Source organism: Eurosta solidaginis, chromosome 2 (assembly GCF_040869045.1).
Source record: "Eurosta solidaginis isolate ZX-2024a chromosome 2, ASM4086904v1, whole genome shotgun sequence".
Taxonomy (NCBI): domain Eukaryota; kingdom Metazoa; phylum Arthropoda; class Insecta; order Diptera; family Tephritidae; genus Eurosta; species Eurosta solidaginis.
The window spans coordinates 296706343-296722516 of NC_090320.1; the positions used below are offsets into that span (position 1 = coordinate 296706343).

At 34.5% G+C, this 16174-nt stretch overlaps 1 protein-coding gene across 4 annotated transcripts in view; it reads right to left on the bottom strand.

The window, feature by feature from the left end:
• The window catches only part of LOC137241257 (uncharacterized), a 137989-nt gene that overhangs the window by 82697 nt on the left and 39118 nt on the right, over positions 1-16174 (bottom strand). Inside the window, exon 1 of one of the 4 annotated variants that reach the window (XM_067768652.1) lies at positions 11691-11756. The exons of the other annotated variants lie outside the window; for them this stretch is intronic. Coding sequence (XP_067624753.1) covers positions 11691-11719 — 29 coding nt within the window. The 5' untranslated portion in view covers positions 11720-11756. Of the gene's footprint in view, positions 1-11690; positions 11757-16174 lie in introns of those variants that run through there. 4 annotated transcript variants of the gene reach the window in all.

Here is a 16174-nt window from a genome sequence, read left to right on the forward strand (position 1 = left end):
ACAATTTCTTGATTTGAATTACTTTTTTTTCAATATATGAGATGTTAACATTGGCGCTAATTTGTTTTTGTTTTTAAGCTCAATTTATATTTTCTATATTTTTTTTAAGCAATCACAAAAATCTAAATTGATTTGTTGTGCGTGGTGTTACGAAATTGATTGAACTCAGGGTAAATATTTGTTGCGGTTAACAGTGACACAGTTGCCCAGAATGGTGGTATTAATGCGATGATTTATGTGCTGTTATGTAAGTATTTAAAAATTTACGGAATTCATATACCCAGGTGTAGAAAATAAAAATAAATGTTGATATCACCAAGTTCGAGAGCTGTTTTATTGAAGATTTTGTAAAATATGGTTTTGTTTCGAAGTTGTCAACACTCATGCTTTTCCGAAAGCTGGGATGTTCTAGGTATTTCGACCTTAACAACAGCATATGCTCCTCTCTCATTATCTTCGAAGTAACAAATTAACTCGCCTAACATTCTAAACTACTAAAATTATATAAATTAATTTAAAATCACCCTGTATATTTATATTTGGAAACAAGTTTTAGAGCGTGGCTTAATTCGAATTATGAATAGTTTTGCAGTCAAGGCTGTTGATGTCGAATTTTAAATCAGATAAGCTTTATAAATTATCACAAGATAGTTATCGCCGTAAACTAGTTCACTGGCTGTATTGAGCATAATAAATTTAGAAGGCAGTGAGAAATTTGGTAAAGCAACTAAAATAAATTTTTAAATGATGGAATGTTGCCAAGGTCTCTTCCTTTTCCAAGGCGCAGCATAAAGTTGTCAAATATTGATATTCAGCAGAAACAGTTTACTCTGCATTTGTTACTATAGAAGACACAAACAGCATTGGAGGTGATACCTAGGAATCTGAAGCCGGCGGGAATTTGTAAAAACTCTTAACGGCGAAATTTTAGTTGAACTAACGGAACCCTAGTAGAAACGGTTGAGTGCGTTGTTGTTATTGTAGCAGTGCTTCGCTCCATCCAATAGGTGCGACCGAGCACAAATTTTCATCAATGTCCTCTACGGGAGTACAAGGAAACTTGCAGTTGCAACAGGGGTGGACCATAGTGAGAGGGGTGTTTGTTCCACATGACAATTGAAGAGATGGTGGGACACCTTGCAAGGAGGGTATAGATTTCGTTTTTCGGGGTTGAATCTGAATATGTAAGAATTTAAGCCGTTACAGTACCGAGATCGAAGTTGAGCTAGAGTGACACGCTTTTCCCTAGGGAGAGTGCGTCCCTCTTCTATAATTTCTGGGTATTTTTCTTTAAGAAGTCCATTCGCAGGCAATTTCTGACATAGAGGTCGAACACCTGCTTTCGGATATCATTGAGGATCTGCTTGTGCTTTTTTGCTTCATACGGCTGTATTTCCAGGTGCCGGAGATGACCATGTAAGCCCCTGGGAGGGGTAGCCTCATCAGTCAGATGTTTGTTGGGATGCCCAGGTTTCTGTCTATTCAACAGAAAGTGTTTGTTCACCATTTCATTTCTCTCCCTAGTGGTGAGTTATCCCGCCTCATTGTGTAGGTGGTGTTCTGGGGACATAAGAAGACAACGCGTAACGGCTCTGAGGGCAGTATTTTGGCAGGCCTGTTTTTTCTTCCAGTGAGTAACCTTTGGGCTTGCCGACCATATCGGGGACGCGTGGCATTCAATCGGCCGGCCAATTGCTTAATAAGTGGTAACGAGCGTTTCTTAGTCTTTACGCCAAGTGCTGCCTGTAGAGATTTGAGGATTTTATTACGGCTCTTGATTTTAACAACAAGATTTTCGGGTGTCAGACAGTCGGTAGCGTACTGCCATGGACTTGGATGTTCAATATAGTCGACATGCGGCACGTCCATGTTGTAAATAAGGTCGCCGATTATTTGGTTGGTGACGTTGTCAGGTTTAGCGAGGTGAAAAATCTGGAGATATCAGGGAGGTAGTTGTTTATTCGGTTACAAAGCTCATCGATCTGTGCGCCTGGGTCTGTGGCCATTATTGTGCAGTCATCGGCATACGAAACGATAGTAACTCCTTCTGGTGGCGAAGGTAGTTCGTCCTGTGTTCTTGTCCTGCGAATGCCAGGTCAGGGATTGAGCTACTAGGAGCTCCAGAGTTGAGAGATCTCGCGTCAGCTATTAAGGTAGGTTCTAGAAAACTTTTCGTATTCGCCCAGAGGACAGAGTCATTTTATAAGAATTGTCCTGGTACTCAGTTGAGGTTTTTAAGATTTGGCACATAAACAAATAAATAAATACAAGACGCGATATCCGCCGAAGAGATTTCGAGCCGAGCTTCTCTTCCAATTAGTGTCGTGCTATATTTTAATTTTCTCCTAAAAATTGGCGGAACGGGATCTACAGGTTTATTCCGACTCTGAGAAGCTTTTTATGACAGAAATACACACGCATGGAAAAACTTGTTTCTTAATGAAAAGACCTGTCTCCACATTTTGTTGATGCTTTTCCCGGGATTTGAACGCAGGATATTCGATGTTCATCAAAACATAGGAACTCTTTAATGCTTGCAGGAAGAATGCGAAAGATTGGGGAAAAGTAGTAAAAAATTTGCATTATTTGACAAGAATCAACGAAACCAAACTTTTAGTTCACCAGGATTCTGCACATCTGACCCAAGGACACCTTAATTAAGAGTAAAGTAAAAGTAAAAGGCGACAGCTGTTTCGATTAATAAAAAATCCTTTTGAATTGAAAAAAGCTCCACTTGGAACTTAAAAAGCTTTATTTGGTTTGTAAAAATATTCATTCGAAATGAAAAAAGGTAAATTTGAAACTTAACAAGTAAGGAAGGCTAAGTTCGGGTGTAACTGAACATTACATACTCTGCTGAGAGCTTTGGAGACAAAATAAGGGAAACCATTATGTAGGACAATGAACCTAGGGTAACCCTGGAATGTGTTTGAATGACATGGGTATCAAATGGAAGGTATTAGCGAGTATTTTAAAAGGAGGTGGACCATAGTTCTATAGGTGGACGCCATTTCGGGATATCGGAATAAAGGTGGACCAGGTGTGACTATAGAATTTGTTTGTACGATATGGGAATCAAATGAAAAGTGTTAATGAGCATCTTAAAAAGGAGTGGGCCTTAGTTCTATAGGTGGACGCCTTTTCGAAATATCGCCATAAAGGTGGACCAGGGTGACTCTATAATGTGTTTGCACTATATGGGTATCAAATGAAAGGTGTTAATAAGTATTTTAAAAGGGAGTTGGCCTTAGTTCTATAGGTGGACGCCTGTTCGGGATATCGGAATAAAGGTGGACCAGGGGTGACTCTAGAATGTGTTTGTACGATATGGGTATCAAATGAAAGGTGTTAATAAGTATTTTAAAAGGGAGTGGGCCTTAGTTCTATAGGTGGACGCCTTTTCCAGTTATCCCCATAAAGGTGGACCAGAGGTGACCCAAGAATGCGTATGTACGATATAGGTATCAAATGGAAGGTGTTAAAAGGGAGAGGGCCTTAGTTCTATAGGTGGACGCCTTTTCGAGATAACGCCATAAAGGTGGACCAGGCGTGACTCTATAACGTGTTTGTACGATATGGGTATCAAATTAAAGGTATTAATGAGGGTTTTAAAAGGCAGTGGCCCTTAGTTGTATATGGAAGGCGTTTTCGAGATATCGACCAAAATGTAGGCCAGGGTGACCCAGAACATCATCTGTCGGGTACCGCTAATTCATTTATATATGTAATACCACAAATAGTATTCCTGTCAAGATTTCAAGGGCTTTTGATTTCGCTCTGCAGAACTTTTTCATTTTCTTCTACGTAATATGGTAGGTGTAACACCCATTTTACAAAGTTTTTTCTAAAGTTATATTTTGCGTCAATAAACCAATCCAATTACCATGTTTTATCCGTTTTTTCGTATTTGGTATAGAATTATGGCATTTTTTTGTTTTTCGTAATTTTCGATATCGAAAAAGTGGCCGTGGCTATAGTCGGATTTCGGCCATTTTTATACCAAGATAAAGATAGTTCAGGTATGTATGTGGACAAAGTTAAGATATATCGGTTTTTGCTCAAGTTAACGTGTTAACGGCCGAGCGGAAGGACAGACGGTCAACTGTGTATAAAAACTAGGCGTGGCTTCAACCGATTTCGCTCATTTTCAAACAGAAAACTGTTATCGCTATATAGTCTATGCCCCTACCAAATTTCACAAGGATTGGTAAATTTTTGTTCAACTTATGGCATTAAAAGTATTCTAGACAAACTAAATTAAAAAGGTCTGAGCCACGCCCATTTTGCAATGATCTTTTATTTTTGTATTTTGTTGCACCATATCGTTACTGGAGTTGAATGTTGGCATAATTTACTTATATACAGTAAAGATATTCAATTTTTTGTTTAAATTTGACTTTAAAAAAAATTTTTTTTTAAGTGGGCGTGTTCTTCATCTCATTGTGCTAATTTTTATTTACCACATATATAGTAATAGTAGTAACTTTCCTGTCAAATTTCATCATGATATCTTCAACGACTGCCAAATTACAGCTTGCAAAACTTTTAAATTACCTTCTTTTAAAAGTAGGCGGTGCCACGCCCATTGTCCAAAATCTTACTAGTTTTCCATTCTGCGCCATAAGTTCAACCCACCTACCAGGTTTCATCACTTTATCCGTCTTTGGAAATGAATTATAGCATTTTTTCGGTTTTTCAAAATTTTCGATATCGAAAAAGTGGACGTGGTTATAGTCCGATATCGTTCATTTTAAATAGCGATCTGAGATGAGTGCCCATGAACCTACATACCAAATTTCATCAAGATACCTCAAAATTTACTCAAGTTATCGTATTTACGGACAGACGGACGGGCGAAGGACGGACGGACATGGCTCAATCAAATTTTTTTCGATACTGCTGATTTTGATATATGGAAGTCTATATCTACCTCGATTCCTTTATACCTGTACAACCAACTGTTATCCAATCAAAGTTAATATACTCTGTGTGCAAAGCACGCTGACTATAAGAAGTTTAATTTGATTGGAAAAAAAAATTAATTTAATTTTAAAATGTTTCGTTTTAATATTTGATTTAAAAATAGTTGTAAAAAGAATCATCTGGCTTGAGAAAGGTTTAATTTTTATTGAACAAAGTTTTATTTGATTTGAAAACAAGTTTACTTATTTGCCCTGAAAATGATATTTTTCAAGTATAAGAGAGAATCAGAGATGAAAGAATTGCTCGTAATACCATGCATTTTACGTAAGCTTTCCAATAGGCACACAGCTCAATATAAGCATTCGCGTAGAAAACTCAAATCTCATCTCTTTATTAAAAAAAATTACACGGCGTGGGCTCCTTGTAGGATGGAATAGCAGCCCATGTGAATTCGGTTTTTATAATTCACTTGTCTAGTGTATTTAGTAACTTAGAAAGGTTTTAATTTACTGTCAAATTGAAAACGAAGGATCACTCTTGGAAGCGCATTAAACAAAGAAAAATTTAGAATTAGATGTAGACATTTTTCTTATAAAAGACTTACTAAAAACAACCAACAAAAAATAATACTGTTGGAATGGAAAAACTTTAAACATGGAATTGGCATATTTCGAAGTGGTCATTCCACATAAAACTTTCATGTAAAACTTTTTTGCCTAAAATTTTTCGAGTTTGAGTAGAAAAATTAAGCATACTTCATCTACTACCTAGCTTTTATTTCTATTGAATAGCTTTAGTAATAGAAGTACAAAAATTTAAAGTCGTCTCCACATTCGGCTGAGTAGTATTTTAAAAACAACTTTCGTTTTGTTAGGATTATACCTTTTTAAACTTAAACAAATTTGTATGCGCTTATGAACTTCTAGCTCAAACTTGAAATAAGAAAGAAGTTTCACTTGTTCTTTTTTGTTAAACTCTATTTATCACAGGTTTAAATATCAGTCTTTTTGTTTTGCAGTACTTAATTGATTAAAATCAAATAATAGACTTTGCACCAATATCATATACAAAAACAAAAACTACATGCATATCAAATCTCACATAACTGGTATTTAAACAAATAAAATTAACAGTAAAAGTCGCGAATACATAGTTAATAAAATTTATACAACTCGAAGTAGCGAAAACCAGTTAAGTTGGCTGCTGGCTTCATACAGAACCACAGAACAAACGAAAACATAAGCAGTGATATATCTAAACATACAAAACATAGCACGAGTTCATTGTAATACCGCCTCCAATATTTGCATCAGCTGTTATAATAAATTCAATTAAAGTTCAATTGCAATGCGCACCATACCGACTCTACAGCTTAATAAATGTACTTTAGCATATTATGTGTTAAGCGTTGGACGTCAAGCAGTTAGCAAGTTGCTTGCTTAAGTCTTTTGTTTCAAGCGGCTGCAACACAATACGACTATTTTGCCGGCGCATGCGCAATCGCCAACTAAATTAACATACAGTAGTAAATCAGTTAAAACAAAAACTTTGATTCTTGAACATACCAATGAAAATGCCAATCAACATAAATGCTAAAATGCGGAAATTTGTTCACAATATTCACTATTGTTATGCTAAATGTAAAATACATGCAAAACTCATTATAAAAGGAGTTAAAGCATTATTACGATTAATGCTTTAATTGGTGAATTAAGACAATTTTGAGGTTATTTTGACTTTGTTTCTGTGTGTTCAGAAGCAAAAAAAAAAAAAAAGGAAAAAGCGTGAAAAATTAGCAAACAATTTCAAAGGAAAACTTGTATGCAGTGCTTTTCTTACAACAGTTAGCTTTGGAGTGTAGTTTTGTTTATATTTTAATCAAACTTCTTAATGGATTCATTAAATTTTATGTTTCAATCACACTTCACTGATTCTCTGTTTTTAAAGCACGCTAAGATATAATAGTTTAGCAAAATGTTGATCAGTGTTCCATTAAACAAATAAAAAAAATTACAACTGCATTGAAAGCAATGGTCCTTCTTGAGTTAACGGAGATTTGGTAAAATTGATCGAATTATGGTTAATTCGACCGAGTTCTTTGCCAAGCGAACAAATTAGTTTAGTCACTTCAACAGAAGAGAAATTGTCGCTCTTAAATTAACAAAATGCTGTAAAAGATTCCTAATCAAGCTAACTGATTTTTTTATTAACACAACTGATCTCACTGGTCATTTCAACAGCGATCAACAGTCAGTACATGTGCAAATTTCAAAGAGAATTTTACGCTCACTGCGCTCTCTACTTTGTACTTATGTATGCTGTGTAATATGTATGCACATATTTACGAATTTATATGGCGGCCGCCGTGGTGTGATTGTAGCGTGCTCCGCCTACCACACCGAAACCCTGGGTTCACACCCCTGGCAAAGCAATATAAAAAATTTTAGAAATATGGTTTTTCAATTAGAAGAAAATTGTCCTAAGCGGGGTCGCCCCTCGGCACTGTTCGGCAAGCACTCCGAGTGTATTTCTGCCATGAAAAGATCTCAGTGAAAACTCATCTGCCTTGAAAATGTCGCAACATAGGTACTTTCGTACAAAGCTGTCGCAACAACTTTTTTTGTTCATTTGACTACTAAAAGGGTCAATTACGAATCAACGATTTGTGCGCAGTTGATTCAACATATTGTTGCGATGGAGAAAAATTGACAGAAATTTCGGTTGAATTAACCCATATTTCGGTTGATTTGACCAGTCTTTTTCTTTCAGTGTGTGAAGAAAGGGTTTTCATCATATTCAAAAGCTTCTTAGTGAATATGAAATTCTGATTATTTATGTGAAGTTGTTATGCAAATAGTGGGGTGTGTGAAAAAGGTTACAAAATGGAAAATAAATAGCTTTGAAAAACATTGTTGCAAAATTTTTTATGAGCACTTCTTTAGCATTTTCTGGTCCTATGAAACTGTTTTCAAATCAAATTAAACTTTTTTATTTCAAATGAAAATTTACTCATTCCAAATGAAACTTTCAAATGAACGTTTTTTTTTCATTTCAAATGAACTTTTTTTCATTTCAAATGAAGCTTTTTTCAAGTAAAATGAAGCTTTTTTCAAGTAAAATTAAACTTTATTCAAATCGAATGAAACTTTTTCCATAACAAATGAAACTTTTTCCATAACAAATGAAACTTTTTCCAATCACATGCAATTGTTTTCACTTCAAATGAAACTTATTTCAGCACATTTGAAAATTGTTTCAAAACAAATAAAACTTGTTTGAAAACAAATGAAGCATTTTTCAAATAATATGAAATTTTTTCAAATAAAATTAAACTTTTAACATTTCAAATGAAACTGTTTTTACCTCAGATGAAACTTTTTAAATCTTTTTTAAAACCGTTGAATATTTTTTAAAATCAAGTGAAACAGTGAATTTTTTTTTTCAAATCAAATAAAACTTTTTCAAAGTCAAATGAAATTTTCAAAGTCAAACGAAACTTCTTTCAAGTCAAATGATTTTTTTTTTTCAAATCATATGAAGCTGTTTTCATTTAAGCCAAACTTTTTTCAAATCAAATGGATTTTTTTGTAATCAAATGAAACTTTGTCAAACTCAATTTAAACTTTTTTCAAGTCATGTGATCTTTATTTATTTATTTTTTTTTTCAAATCAAATGAAACTGTTTTCTTTTAAACCAAACGAAATCTTTTCCAAATAAAATTTAACGTTCTTCATTTCAAACGAAGGGCTTCATTCTGTATTGTGAACGATAGTTCAGACGAACGATTCTCCTCCAAACGATTTCGTCTAGCAATGATATTATCTAACATTTTCGTTCGACTCTTACGTTTCTTACTTTATGTCGAACAGAAAGGCGAAAGTAAATCTGTAATGATATGTTGCCATCATTTGGCATAGTGCAAATATACTAGCGATTCGTCTCTGACGCGAAACGATCGTTCGTTTCGTAATAGAGAATGAGGCCCTAAATATTCTTCGTTGCAGAAAAAATATGAAGTCAATAGGTTTTGAGTCATGTTTTAAATAAAAACAAGTAAGGCGGGACCGTCTTCGGCTGTGCCGAAGACTTCATACCTTTTATGAATGGGGCTGAACAATAGTCTTATGCCGTTCGTAATCTCCAAATAATCGGATGAATAAGATAATAAATATATAGTGAACAGATGCACATACCTAAACGATTTTTAAGATAAATATAAAATAAACAAGTAAGGAAGGTTAAGTTCGGGTGCAACCGAACATTACATACTCAGTTGAGAGCTATGGTGACAACACAAGGGAAAATAACCATGTAGGAAAATGAACCGAGGGAAACCCTGGAATGTGTTTATATGACATGTGTATCAAATGAAAGGTAATAAAGAGTATTTTATGAGGGAGTGGGCCATAGTTCTATAGGTGGACGCCATTTAGGGATATAGCCATAAAGGTGGATCAGGGTTGACTCTAGAATGCGTTTGTACGATATGGGTATAAAATTAAAGGTATTAATGAGAGTTTTAAAAGGGAGTGGTGGTAGTTGTATATGTGAAGGCGTTTTCCAGATATCGACCAAAATGTGGACCAGGGTGACCCAGAACATCATCTGTTGGATACTGCTAATTTATTTATATATGTAATATCTGCCAAGATTTTAAGGGTTTTTTATTTCGCCCTGCAGAACTTTTTCATTTTCTTCTACTTAATATGGTAGGTGTCACAACCATTTTATAACGTTTTTTCTAAAGTTATATTTCGCGTCAATAAAACAATCCAATCACCTTACCATGTTTCATCCTTTTTTTCGTATTTGGTATAGAATTATGGCATTTTTTCATTTTTCGTAATTTTCGATATCGAAAAAGTGGGCGTGGTCATAATCGGATTTCGTTCATTTTTCATACCAAGATAAAGTGAGTTCAAGTAAGCACGTGAACTAAGTTCAGTAAAGATATGTCGATTTTTGCTCAAGTTATCGTGTTAACGGCCATGCGGAAGGACAGACGAACGACTGTGTATAAAAACTGGTCGTGGCATCAACCGATTTCGCCCATTTTCACAGAAAACATTTAACGTCATAAAATCTATGCCCCACCAAATTTCAAAAGTATTGGTTAATTTTTGTTCGACTTATGGCGTTAAAAGTATCCTAGACAAATTAAATGAAAAAGGGCGGAGCCACGCCCATTTTGAAATTTTCTTTTATTTTTGTATTTTGTTGCACCATATCATTACTGGAGTTGAATGTTGACATAATTTACTTATATACTGTAAAGATATTAAATTTTTTGTTAAAATTTTTTGGGCGTGGTCCTTCTCCGATTTTGCTAATTTTTATTAAGCGTACATATAGTAATAGGAGTAACGTTCCTGCCAAATTTCATCATGATATCTGAACGATCGGTTGTATGGGAGATATATGTTTTAGTGGTCCGATCCTACCGGATCCGCCAAATATCTGATATAATACAAAAATACATCCTTGTTCCAAATTTCATTGAGATATCTCAAAATTTGTGGGACTGGTTTGCGTTCAAACAGAAAGACGGACGGACAGAAGGACATGACTATATCAACTCAGTTCGTCGCCCTGATCAATTCGGTATACATAATGGTGAGTCTATCTTCTATATTTCTCAACGTTACAAATATCGGTCCAAAGTTTATATAATATTTCATGTTAATGAAAGTTATAACTATTGCGAGATTAAAAGCGTACAATGGTAGCTTCATATATCGACTTCTGAGTGAATTATCACCCTACTTCAGAAAAGTTGAGAAATTTAGAACACGAAGGTTGGGCAAAATACCATTTTCGAGACAGTTGGTCCAGAACCAGAACCAACAGAAGAGGCTGATGCCGGAACGTATCGAATTCTTGTCAAGCAAAGGAGACTTACTGCTCCAAAACTTTGAGAAAGAGACCAACCAGCGGTAGAGAAAAATCACCCTGGAGGGTGCGGCGGTGAAACAAAGCTAAAAGAGTTCTGAAAGAGCTGCTCTCTTAGATCGCAGCAGGACTCTGACTTATAGTTCAAATCCAAAATGGAATAAATAAGACAAAATTATCATATTTACTTTATCTGCATTAAATGTTAAATGCTCGAGCTTTATTTCGCCTGGCAGCTGGAAAAGTGTAAGCTGAAGGTCGCTTTAAAAACCTCCTACGGCTAATCTACCGTGGTTAATATTCTTGAAAAGAAGTATCTACCTTGTAAGTGTTTTAGTACGCAATACCTCTCTTGACGGGCAGCACAGCAACCAACAAAATAATTAGGTGGACACATACTATGATGGTTGTTATCCATGTTATTAAGGCAGCTATGAAAACCCCGTTTTGATGTCACACATCCTATCTCTACTAACCTACTGGAAGCTAAATTATGCATATTTTACAAAGGAATGGCGCAGTTGATCAACATATACAAAAAGCTTGAAATCTATTTTTGAAAAACCTGCCCGAAGTCAAAATTTTTTGAAACTAGCGCCCACAGCTCGAAAAAATGATTTGCAAAAACTGTAACAGTCATTAAGGAGAACTAGCTTGTGATGTAGTGGAAAGACTGCTTGACTTAATTGGATATCCTAAGTTGAATTACCGACACATCTACGAACTTAATAAAACTTTTTCAACAATAAACTGTAGTTGGCTTGACACTGCACTTTTGAAGATCCTTAGAAATATTAAGAGGAGATCTCTATAAATTTCTTTAGAATTCAATTCGCGCCTTTGTTATTAAAGTTAATATATTTAAACTATTACTTACTGAATTAGTAAATTTCTATATGCATGCATTATTGGCTACACGCTAACTGCAATAAAATGTTGTTCGCTTACCTGGAAAGGGAAGAAAGAAATATTACCAATTAAAATTTAATTAAATTTTTTATTTAAATACATAACTACTTGAATATAAAGAAGAGTATTTTTTTAAATAATTTACGAAAAGGTGAAAAAATTAAAATAGTCAATTAATATGTTTTTCATTTACAGAATATAAACATTCAGCTTAAAAAGGAAAACACCATAAACAATACTAAAGATAAAAGAGAAATACAACTCATTTGATGACCGCGTCTCTTTATTCCAAAACTTGTTTATACGATTCCGTACACAATTGAAGGCAAACATGTGACTTATCATACCAAAAGACAAGACAAACAACAAAACAATATTTGTACGTGAATTATTTGACTTATTAGTGTGAAACACAAGCTTTGAACATTTATGTTCAATTTTGAGGCACCCGCTTGCATTTTTCGTAGAGCTTAAAGTAGCATCTTGAATAAATTTGTTTGCGGTCTTGCATCAGTAAGTATGTCGATGCGAATGCTTACAGAAGTGGCTCGAAAAAAAAAACAAAGATTATAATGTCCAGACAATATTCGTGTACCTATGATTCCGCCACATCGAATGAAAAATCACATACAGCACAGTGATTTCTTCAAACATACCTAGTCTGTAGCTGCATCTCGCTATCACACCGCTAATAGCAGCGCCAATCACAGCTATCCGACTGAGATTCCAGAGTCCCTAATCACGTTATTTCCTGAAAATGTATGGATCTATTTAACTTAATACAGTTAATAAACATTTATCGATGTGCATTTTGTCACAGTGATTGAGGTATGTATTACGTTAAAATAAAGCTAATTTTTTAAGTAAATCACTGTAGCTGACAGACTGTTATAGCATCTACGTTTCTTTCACAACCACAGAGCGTCACAGCTGCTTAATTATGAATCGATGAATCTAAAACTTGCGCTGCAAATAAGCGCATGCAGTCACAGCTTACTGTGATAACTAATAATACTTTGTTACATCACAAATTAATGAATCACTTTGTCCAAGCTAATTGTTCTATTGGGACAAGGGGTGTAATTGCGTCTATGTTTGTGATTACTTGTAAGCATGATTGTGAATGCGAGATTTGTATCATCGCATCAGATAAATTCACTGCCAGTGATATTTCACTATCACAGATCACGTGTCTCTCAAATGTCGCTTGTATCCGTGACTTTGGCACAGCGACTGAAAGACCACAGTTATATTAAGCGCTTTCTTCAAGTGAATTGCTGTGGCTGACAGATTGTGACCACATTTAAGTCTCTTTCACAATCTCGTTCACAAATGGCAGCTATCACTTTTCCAAAAACAGCTTTCGTAATAGCAGCAACAACGCGCATTAATGAACCTGTGCTTTGCGCTGTAACTAAGTGCTTTGAGTCGCAGCATGATTCGCCATCTCCTACCACATTTACGCATCAAAAATAACCGAATAATTTATTTTTAAGCTGATTGAACTTCCATGACGAGAGGTGTAATTATTTCTGTCATTATTGGTAAGCACGATTGTGAACTCCGATGTTTACGATCGAGACAAAAATCATATTCGTCACAATAAGTGAGCTATAAACAAGTAAGGAAGTCTAAGTTCGGTTGAAACATAACATTACATACCCAGCTGTACACTTTAAATGCTGTTGTTGTTTCTTTTGTGTCCTTAATAGTGTTACAAGGCTGCGCAATAATACATATGGGGTATTCCATCCCATTTCGACCAATTCTGAACCCGACACCTTCAGAATTGGCTGAAAGTTGTTCTTCTTTTTCTAGCTTACGAAAGACGTTTTTCGGAATTTTTTAAAATTTTTTCATCCAACTCAAAAAAAGTTATGAATTTAAAAAAAAACACCGTTTTTGTTTTCAAAATGCTATAACTTTTTCATAAATTGACCGTTTGGGATCTTTTTTTTTTAAATTTGCTTTTAAATGTACTTTTCGGAAAAAATACAAAAAAATTAAAAAAATTTTTTTTTTTTGTTGTAATTTTTCAGTTTTTCGAGATTTTTCGAATTTCGCCATTTTTTTTTTTCTCATAAAAAACTTCAATCAATTCTGCAATCATCCCCAGTAATCCCGGAGTGGGCCGATTTTTTTTTTATTTAATTGTAAAAAAAAACTTAAAAAATTTGTTTGTATTTTTTCCGAAAAATACATTTAAAAACAAATTTAAAAAAAGAAAGATCCCAAACGGTCAATTTTTGAAAAAGTTTATAGCATTTTGAAAAAAACACCGTTTTTTTTTTTAATTCCTAACTTTTTTTGAGTTGGATGAAAAACTTTGAAAAAATTCTGAAAAACGTCTTTCGTAAGCTAGAAAAAGAAGAAAAACTTTCAGCCAATTCTAAAGGTGTCGGGTTCAAAATTGGTCGAAATGGGATGGAATACCCCATATACATATGGTTCTATTCTGACCTAATTTTCGTTTAAAAGAAGCAAAAAGATACAGAGGTTAACACCAATGACCTTGAGCGGGTTAAAATGCAATTTTCCTTCAGATATGAGGATTTTGCTACTGTTTATTTTAAAATAAAGGTATAAGAGAACAATAAAAATACGATTTGTGCAAAACTATTTTCGATTATTTTTGCCAACAACCCTTCTTAAAGTAATTTATATAAAAGTGGGCGTGGTCCTTAACCAATTTTATCCGTTTTTAGTAGAAATATTTCCTGTTATACAGAAAATATTTTTACTCAATTTTGTCACGATATGTAAATTTTTTTTCGAGTTATGGCTCCCGAAACATTCAAAATTGCTTAGACAAAAAAGGTGGTGGTGCCACACCCATTTTCAGAGATTTTAGTGTTTTCCAATTTAATGTTATAATTCAATTTAGAAAGTAAAATTCTATTGATAAAATACTCTTTTTTGCAAAGATGTAGCATATTTTATCCGTCCACGTCCCTTTTAAAAATCTTTTATATAAAAGTGGGCGTGGTCCTTGACCGATTTCGTTAATTTTTCTTCAAAGCATTCCCTATTATCGATTTTTGATTTATGATTACTAATATTTGTAAAATTGATTGTATCACAAGTGGGCGGTGCCACGCCGATTTACATTTTTTTTTAATTCTAATCAAGAGTCTCAATATAAGTCCACACGTCAAACCTCAACATTCTAGGTGTATTATTTAATAAATAATCAGGTATTTTGTGTTTTCCAAAATGTTATATATATAAAAAGTGGGCGTGGTTATGACCCGATTTCGCTAGTTTTCAATACCAATCTATTCTGGGTCCAGATAAGCTCGTGTACCAAATTTGGTGAAGATATCTCAATATTTACTCAAGTTATCTTGTTAACGGGCAGACGGACGGACGGACATGGCTCAATCAATTTTTTTTTCGATACTGATGATTTTGATATATGGAAGTCTATAACTATCTCGATTCCTTTATACCTGTACAACCAACCGTTATCCAATCAAAATTATAATACCCTTGTACAAGTAAAGCGGCTATAAAAAGTTGCAGTGCTTTTCTGTGATTTTTCAAGCCACGTGACAAACGTAACGATTATCTGATCTTTGTCAACTTTACAAGAAATTGCCGTTCCCGCCATTTTTAAGAAACGACAAGATTTTTTACTATCACTATCACATATCAGTGAGATAAAAGCTATCCCTTACTGTCTAAACTCTAGAGAATAATTCTCAGATTACAACCACGATTACGCACAATCAAAGACGCAATTGCTACTCTCGTCACAAAAGAACCAAGGCTGCAGATTGAATTATTATACGACAATCACTGGAAAAAAAATCCTGCGACTGAGAAGTCACAGTCGGATTTCACCTTGTTCCTAAAAAATTTCGTCACCTGCCAAATCATATGCAGTGGGAAAACAAATAAATGCACAAGAAATCGACAAAGATGCATCAGACATTAAGGAAAACAATTTTTTTTTGTTTTTTTCTTGAAGCGCTACAAATATGGCTAAAACAAGAGATGAAACAGCAAATAGAGAATGGAAAAAAATGCAGTCAACTAAAGTCAATACCGCATTGTTAATTTTCATGTGCCAAAGTAAAAATTGCGAAAAAGAATGCGAAACAAATATGGTGAGGAGAGGTACATAAGATAAGCGGAGCTACATACAAACGAACATAAATAATAAAGTAAAAACACAGCGGCGGGCGCGTTTTTATGTCGTGTTGCACAATATTCGTGTATACTCGAGCGCTGGAGTAGTAGATAAATAGGCAACAACTGCTGAGCCATTTCGAACGTCAACACAACAAACTGGCAAATAAATATATAAAAACCTAAATGCACACAAATGTGCACTCTACGCGATTCTTCTCCGCTATAGTAATGTAAAATATCGATGTTGGTGTACATATGTATGTATGCATGTACACTGGGGTGTCTGAACACATACGTATGTGAGTTATGTATGTATGT